Source organism: Condylura cristata, unplaced genomic scaffold (genome assembly GCF_000260355.1).
Source record: "Condylura cristata isolate star-nosed mole 26May11 unplaced genomic scaffold, ConCri1.0 scaffold00031, whole genome shotgun sequence".
NCBI lineage: Eukaryota > Metazoa > Chordata > Mammalia > Eulipotyphla > Talpidae > Condylura > Condylura cristata.
In genome coordinates, this window is record NW_004567132.1 from 24,951,647 (window position 1) to 24,960,389 (window position 8,743).

At 45.5% G+C, this 8,743-nt stretch overlaps 1 protein-coding gene across 1 annotated transcript in view; it reads right to left on the reverse strand.

Moving 5' to 3' along the window:
• The window catches only part of REEP1 (receptor accessory protein 1), a 93,253-nt gene continuing 84,510 nt past the window's right edge, over positions 1–8,743 (reverse strand). The window contains exon 7 of the mRNA XM_012731551.1: positions 1–3,105. Coding sequence (XP_012587005.1) covers positions 3,095–3,105 — 11 coding nt within the window. The 3' untranslated portion in view covers positions 1–3,094. The remainder of the gene's footprint in view (positions 3,106–8,743) is intronic.

Genomic DNA, 8,743 nt, shown 5'->3' on the forward strand with positions numbered 1-8,743 from the left:
ATGTTTTAAGACTTTATTCAAGATGTATATCAGGCATTATAACAAAACAGCAGAATTTCAACCTTTGGAATACTGTAATTTTACATCCCTTTGATGCACAGTTCAGTGTACTATTTTATTACAGACCGTTCTATAGAGACTACAGAAATAAACTAAGGAAAATATGCACAGTCACAATCCAGAATGTCAGCTCTCTGCATGTGTGCTGTTTGAGAACGAAGCACATCCTTTGCCATTCAAATACTGTGCAAGGTGAAGAACTAGGACAGTGCTTGCTCATGATCATGGCTGACGAGAACGGTTATCACAAACACGTGGACTGGTCACTACAGAGAACACACATTTCAAAGGCCAGCAAAGTGAGCAAGCTATTCGCACAAAGCCAGGAGGGATTATGACTAAACTCTCCAGTTTATAAGTACAACACCACATCTCACCTCCTTGGAAAAAGAACAGGTGCTCAATGCAAGTAACTAAAGTTGTTGCATGAAAATTACAGACTTCTCCAGCTAGCAGTTTGTAAACAGCCTATGTCTGTAAATCAGCAAATTAAAAACATTCAGTTATATACTCTAGACAGAACATCGCACCACTACGTGTACTCTTTGAGGCATTCACATTTTATGTTAGTCCATACACAGATATACAGCTTGTTGGATAAGTAAACACGTTTTACCAGAAATAGGACAGCTGCTCTCAGTTGTACAGTGAGTGTTTTTAAGAGAGAAACCAACTCCCTAATCAACACTTGAAGGAAAAATAGTTACATTTACATTAAGACAGCAGTTTAGATACTTCCGTATTTTTTGAAATTTTAAATGAGAAGTAATACAGCATGTCTGAGAGTAGAGTGCTTCAAACTTGTTTTTGGCATAGTTGAGTGCAATCTTGATAGCCTGTAATTATTAGAACTTTCCATTGTAAAATGGTGAAAATATAACTTGTTTACAATAGGATTTTAATCTGCTGCTAAAGGCATTTGTTTTGGCAAAAAAAAAAAAAGTTGCTAAAAAGCTACTTAAGCTTTTTCTGCACTTGTTTCTGGTAATTCTGAATACTCCTAACTAACAAGTAAGTACTTTTTAAAGTGTGTATTTTTCTTCTGTCTGAAACTATCCAGTGAACTTGAAGAAAACATTTTCTGTCTTCCTTAACAGGTGTAGGTATTGGGGTTGTTTAGATATGGGGAGGGGCCACGAACATTGAACAGATAGCCTCTATTTGCCCTCTGAACCACAGATTTGCTTTGCTTTTACTTTTATTTTCCTCAAACCTTGTGTAAATTACAGTCTCCTTCAGAGGAATTGTGGAAAGAAGGGTCTTAAATATGCACATGTGGCAACAATAGACTTCAAGTAAAACTCTTTCTAAGGTGGCTACCATCCAGCCAGTGTGTCATCAGCAAAGACCACTAATGCATGTTCATGTAACTCAGTAATGGAACAAGTCTTTAAATGGGCCTGTTTGCAACTGGTTGACTGTAAATTCTATCTAGTACATAACACTAACTCTTAGTCTTCAGGGCATTATCTATGAACAAACACAATCCAAGTATTATAAGTAACTGGTTTGTGACCACTGCATGCATTTCACTGAAAGTAAACACCAACTCTAAGCACAAATAGATGAGCCTACATTTAGGCTCAGCTCTCAAAGGGGAGGGCAGCTACCTCGGACCACAATGCTATTTAAACCAAATTCTTTACAGGCAAGGTTCTCAATCTAAGTAGAGATTGAGTGCTTTGTTCTTCTAATAAGCAATACAGGATGTGTAAGATGTCTACTAAGACCCAAAGTGCCATGAGTGTGAGACTGTTATTCACATGCCACACAAGCCAGGATGGGAGCTGTGTGTGAGCCCCATCTGCCCAGAGCAGAGCAGTGAGTCACCCATCAAGATCTCAACTTCTAAAGGTTTAGAAACTTCTGAAGTTTTAAAAAAACTTTCTAGCATTTTGATTGTTGCACACCCTTTTCAGATGTATTTTATAGCATATCTGAAATAAAATCTAGTTCTAGATGTTTTGTGTTGGTTGGGTTTTTGCTTAGTTTTCTCAAAGTCAGGTTGCTCGGATTATAGGCTCCTACCAGGAAAATGAATCACGGCACTGGTTACCAAGTAGGAGAACTAGTTGTTGTCAAGTACTTCTGAAAAGATCAATAGTATTCCTCATAGCAGCTCTGAGCGTCAACATCCCCAGAAGTTTTCACCTAGGGCTAGCCTCTGCCTAAGGCAGTGGCAAATCAGGAAGCATTCAGAAGCTCCTAATCCCAAATCCCAGAGGAAGACAAAGTTCCTGCAGCTTCTCATTCTTGACTGTTCCCTGACCGCTACACTCATCTCTTGCACTAAAATACTGTCTTTTTTCATTTTAAGCTTCTCTGATGTACTGACCGAATAACTGTCTGAAGAGTATGGACCTTCATCCTTCAGGAAAAGGGATGCTTTACTAAATTTGTATTTGGAGGCTTTATAAGCAGGTTAGACATTCTCTAGAATCAAAATAATTTACACTTCTGTTTCTGCAGTTTTCTTATATATCAGAACCTCAGGCAGCCCTTGCAAGTCCATTATGTTAAGCCAAAAGCCATAAATATGTACATCATAGTTCAAAGTATTAGTACCAAGAACAAAACAAGTTTTAAAAAAATTGCTTTGTTTGCATTTACAAGACTAAAAAGTATGCAACAAATAAATTACAAATGTACATCTCAGCAGTGTGGGGGGCGATGCTCCTATTTCTAAAAACACTGTTGTCTGTGATGACAATCCAATTGTGGAGAATTCCTAACCTCAGAAGACTTAAAGATCACACCCCACACACATACGATCTCTCCCTTTAGCCTCTCCCCAGCAAAATAAAGAAAGGAAAAGGGGGTAAAATCTTAAAAGTGGAAGATGTGAGAGAGAAAAGGCCATGTCTGTGAGGCTGCACACAAAGCACACCAGCTTGCAGATTTCTATGTTATTAGTGAGTAGCTCTTTAAGGCAGAGAAGAAACATTCTGTGGATCCGGTGCTGTTGGCTCATCTCACTCACGTGGTTTCAGTGGCCGAGGATGAGGTACTTTTCCTGAAGCGAGCTCGAAGGAGTCTAGGCGGTGCCTGGGAGAAAAACAGAAAAAGGCATTCCTCAGTGAGGCTGATGCGTGGAATCTTTGGAAGGCAGAACCTGAATGGTTTGTGCGGAGGCCAAATTGTGTGTGCGGCGGTCCTCTGGCACTCAGGCTGCCTCCGAGTTTCCACAGCAGGAACCAGACATCCGAATCACATTCCCAGTCTTCCCTTGGAGAGGGAAGTGAACCTGAACGAATGGAGAGGGCCAGCTCCTCCCTCTGCCTGCTCTCCTCATCCCTGAGTCTCCCAAGCAGATGGTTGTACAGAGGGATGATCCATTTTCCCTGTTTTTGCCTTGGGAGCAAAATGATCTGAACAGGTGACTCAGCAGAGAGAAATGCCTCCTCATCTCTGCCCCTGTCGTCGTTTCTTTGGGGAACTGGCCTCATGTATGTGCTTAAAATTTCCGTCACCAAATTTCCAGTCCTCTTTCTAGATGTGAAATCCTTTAATGCGCAATAAATAACACAACAAAGGGAAACACTACCTTTGAGTAGAAGAAGATCCATGTCATCTCCCCTACAAATGAAAAATAAGGGACCCTTCCTTTCATTGGAAACACAAATCAGTACTAAAATGAAGGAAAAGATGTTTTCTATCAGTATTAGCCCTCAAGAGGGGAGTACGGGGTGCCACACAACAGGCCCCAACTTGTCTACTGAACTTCTCCTCTACTTGTCTACTGAACTTCTTTCTCTGCGCTGTCCTATGACACCTCTGTTTCTTCTGTAGGAAGCGCTTCCTCTCTTCTCTGTCTTGCTATTTGTGAGTCTCTTGGAGCCGCCTTAAATAGCACTTCTGAGCGCCTTCCTCCACAGCTCAGCCCTGTCACCCTGGCCATCACTTTTTCTCACATGTTTTGCACAAGCTCCCTACCAGAGGACGTGGCTCCCTGGGCCTTATATGTGCTTGCTCTGCCCAGTCTCCCCCACCCCTTCATGCCCCACACTGGACTACCTGAGTCCTTACTTTACTACAAGAAAATTTACCAAAAGCCTCTGGAAGCAGAGTGAATGAATTATCAATGAGATAGTAAAGAGGCTTGTGCAATTTAAAAAAAAAAAAAAAAAGAAAAAGCAAAGCACATCTGCACAAAACCCTCAGACTCTAGAATGGTTTGGATACCTTCTCCCACCTCCAGGCCACACCCTCTCCCCATCCTGTGGCTGCCAGATACTGTGTTTGAGCAGAGTCTCAAGGTTCAGAGTCTCACAGGTTCTCTCCACGAGACCCAGGGACTCCCACCTGCCTCAGATGGACTTGTAGGCTGCAGTATTTAGCAGATAGGAAATAGGAGAGGAGACATGAGACAGCAAAGAAAAAGATTTGGGGACCCCAATTCTGCTGACCTGTCACCTGAGGCCCAGACTGGGAACTTCCTATCAACATTCCAGCAAGGCCCACAGGGTCTAGGCTTGGCCCTCCTGCTAACAAACTCCATTCCCATCTACGACTGACAGTACTGCATGTATCAAGTACATCATTTTGGGTCATTTTAAAGAGCTATGCCCCTTTTAAAATATTTTATCAGGGCTCTCCCTGGTGGCGCAATGGGTTAAAGTACCAGATTATGAAGCTCTCCAAAGCCACTGCAGCAGGAGTTCAATCCTCGCCCCGGAGGTGACCCACATGGCATGGCAGACCTCTCCTGACCTGCCCACTGCTCCCCTCAGCAGTGTACTTTGTCAGTCGGCCTATTCTGTTCCCCACTCTGCCTCTGGTGAAGCCTCTCACCCACCACACCTCTGACCTACACCGCAGTTCTGTAAGCATAAATAAATATATATTTTATGAACATCTACCTTGTATCAGGCACTATTTATGCCACTGAGATACAGTGATCAATAAGCTGTATTTATAAAAACTTGTCAACTAACACGTTCTCAGTTCTTTCTACCCCCAAATGCTCATTTTGTTGATTTTCACTCAGATATGACCTTAGGTTAATAGTTGTTATTTTTTAAATTCTAGATGCTATCTCAATCTCCTATTTCTAGATGAAATTAGTCTTTTTCACCCCTTGGCAAGTAGCTGGATGCTACCCAATGGTTTGAAAGAGGGAGATTTGACCCCAATCACTGAAGGGGTGCAGGGTGCCCCCAAGAGATGCCACTCCCATGACCCCCAGACCTCCAGGGCAAAGCCCTTGGGCAAACAAACACATGCTCCAACCCACAGCCCCAGACACCATGTACCTCCAGGGGGATCACCGTTGTATTTCGAGGTGCCTTATACTTGTACATGAACTCCAGCAGGTCTTCTTCCTCATCATCAGAAAAGGCCAAGGGGTTCTGGACCTGGTGGGGCTCCCACGCCTTCACACCACCCTCATTCACATCTCCCTCAACCACTTAATGTCCATTTACAATCTACACAGGAGACAAAGTATAGCGAGAAGGGATCAGTGTTGAAAGGAACAAGGCACGGCGGGCAGAGGTGTGGTTAGGCACACAGCACACGCCAGGCCTGGAAGGTCAGCCAAGGCCTCTGGGTCAGAAGCGGCAGCCAGTAGCTCCCAAACCTCCCTGCAGTGGGAGTCAGGATTGTGGGGATGGCAACACACTGTGCACAGGAACCAGCACAGGCTTCCACATTTACTGACCAGCTTCTGAGGGAGATGGGGGTGCCCCTCCCTGGAAGAAGAAAGACACTGGCTTCACTGAGGTGTGTCCAGTCCTCAGCTGTGACACCACACCAGAAGAAAGAATCTCTAGAGAGGACAGTGGCCATGATATCAAGAAAAGAATCACATGTGTCTATTATTATATATATGACAGAGTGCTTCACTTTCATATCCAGCTCCAAACACTCTTTAGGGGACAGGATGTAAAATGCCAGGAAGCCTGCAGAAAGAACCTTAAGCAACGCTAAGTAGTATTTTCCTTTCAAGGCTAAGTCTTAGAGAAGCAAAGAAGCCCAGGGAGAGGAGACTCCAGTAGTAAACTTCACCCCCAAAAGAGAGAATGATTTACATTTTAAACTGCTTGACTAACCCAAAGGGAAGATTCCACAATCAATGCAAGTCCTGGAAAGCACAGTCTTTTAAAAATGTTCAGTGCTGGCCCTCCCTGGTGGCGCAGCGGGTTAAAGCACAGCACTGAGAATCTAAAGCCACTTCAGCATGAGTGCGATTCCCACCTGCCCGGGGGGAGATCCACATGGAGGAGATCCACATGGCGTGGCAGACCTCTCCTGACCCGCACCCTGCTCCCCTCGACAGTGTACTTCATCGATCTGCCTTTTCTGCTCTCCACTCTGTCTCTGGTGAAGCCTCTCACCGCCCCTGAGCCTCTGGCCTGTACCCCAGTTCTGTATGCACAAATAAATAAATCTTTAAAAGAAAAATGTTCAGTGCTGGACTATGGTGATGGCACACATGTGATTTGGTGATGGGAAACCCATGGGGATTACAACTGAGTTGGAAAAGACACAAAACGATGTAAAAATAAACTGACATATTATTAAAAAAAAAAAAAGTTCAGTGCTGGCCTCCCTGGTGGCATAGCGGATTAGGGCACAGCACTGCAAGTGAGTTCCATCCCAGGCCCTGGAGGTGACCACATGGCATGGCAGACCTCTCCTGACACACCCGCTGCTCCCCTCAGCAGTGTACTTCGTAGTCAGTCTGTTCTGCTCCCCACTCTGTCTCTGGTGAATCCTCTCATTACCCCCCCACCCCCCACCCCTGCACGTTTGGCCTGTATCCCAGTTCTGTATGTATAAATAAATAAATCTTAAAAAAAGAAATGTTCGGCCCTCCCTGGTGGCGCACCGGGTTAAAGCACAGCACTAAGAAGCTTAAGCCACTTCCGCATGAGTTCGATCCCCGCCTGCACGGAGACCAACATGGCACAGCAGACCTCTCAAGACTGCTCCCCTCAGCAGTGTACTTCGTAGTCAGTCTGTTCTGCTCCCCACTCTGTCTCTGGTGAATCCTCTCATTCCCCCCCCACCCCCCACCCCTGCACGTTTGGCCTGTATCCCAGTTCTGTATGTATAAATAAATAAATCTTAAAAAAAAAAATTAAAAAAAAAAAAAAGAAATGTTCAGTGCTTCACCCTGTTGTATGTCATCTGACCAGGTGGTCCTACCTTAGTCAAGACATAAAATGTTTCCCTCCCATAACCAGCTTATCTGCATCCATTATACATCTTTATATGCTTCCTGTGTTGTTTCTTCCTAGAGTCATAGAATGCAGGGCTAGCGGACCTCAGACCCACCTAGCCCAGTCAGGAAGCCCTGCAGGCAGAAGCCAGAGCTCTTTCTGGGATACTCTGCTACTTACCCTTGAAAACATGTTCAGCCACCAAAAGTGTTCTAGCAACAGGGGATTCACTAAATTACAATAGCACCAGGTGTGGCTTAGGTAAATCTAACACTCTTGAGCGGCTTTGCCAGTTGGTGCTGCTTTACTCCCCATCGGCCAGCAGGGGGCAGCAGGAGCGCATGGTTGTCTGAAACCTGTGCTTCAAAGCTGCGTGGTAGCCCCGAGTGCTCTGCTCAAAGGCCACGTTTGAGATCATAAACCTCCATTGATCTTTTTGTTCTGTGTTTCCCCCCAGCCTGTTTACACAGGGCTTAGGTTATCCTCAAGTCCTTTCCCTTGCCCTTAGAATTCCCCTGAGCACGAAGACTGGCAACTGCAGAGAGCAGAGCCCTCCCTAAGTACCCCAGTCTGTGACCCCAAGAGCACTTAGAGTAGAATCATGCTGGTTGTCTAGTTATCATGTCAGTCTCATTGTTCCAGTCCAACAGAAAGTATCCTGAGCTTTGGAGACGTGACTGATCCTGGTCCGAGATCCCGCTAAGCACTGACCCAGTGCTGAACACGCAGTGGCCAGTCATCCGCCAAACTAAGTGGAATGCTGACGTCACCTCAGGGAGCTTGGTGCTCAAGCCAAGTCAGAGCTTGACACCCATCCATAAAGAAATTCCTCCTGAAAACTGATGCCTTTAGCCAGACAAAGGGGAAAAAGACAGGCCTGCACAGGACAAAAAGTCCTCAGAGCAAAGCCAAAAGCACCCAAGGAGCCTGGACAGCTCTGTTCTAGCATGAAAGCCCACACCTGCGAGAGGGCTTGAGAGTCGCATGGCCACTCCAACTCCAGGGCCAGGGCTTTCCCTGTACTGATGCTGTGGGGCTCAGGAGGCAGCCTGCGGTCATTGCAAGATGCTCAGGCATCCTCCGGCAACAAGCCAGCCTCCTGACTACTCTGGATTCACACAGACCAAGCAGCGGACTCACACATGGTTGAAAGCATCACTGTTATCACTACCACCAACCATCATTACTACTTCAGAACTGAAACCAGAACTGCTGTTTTTCATTGCATCCTTAGACAAAAGGGCAGAAGAGATATGATTCTCTGGCCCATGTGGAGGAATGGGTCCAGGGAGCCCAGATATCCAGGAATAGAAAACAAGTGTTCAGCTCTGCAAAGGCTGGGAGTAAAGGGGGCTTAATGTGGGCAGCGTGGGGCCTGGAACTAGCTTCAGGTGGAAGCCATACAGAGAACCTACGAAAAAGAGGGAACACTCGGCCCTCCCTGGTGGCGCAGCGGGTTAAAGCACAGCACTGAGAATCTGAAGCCACTTCCGCATGAGTTCGATTCCCGCCTGCCTCCT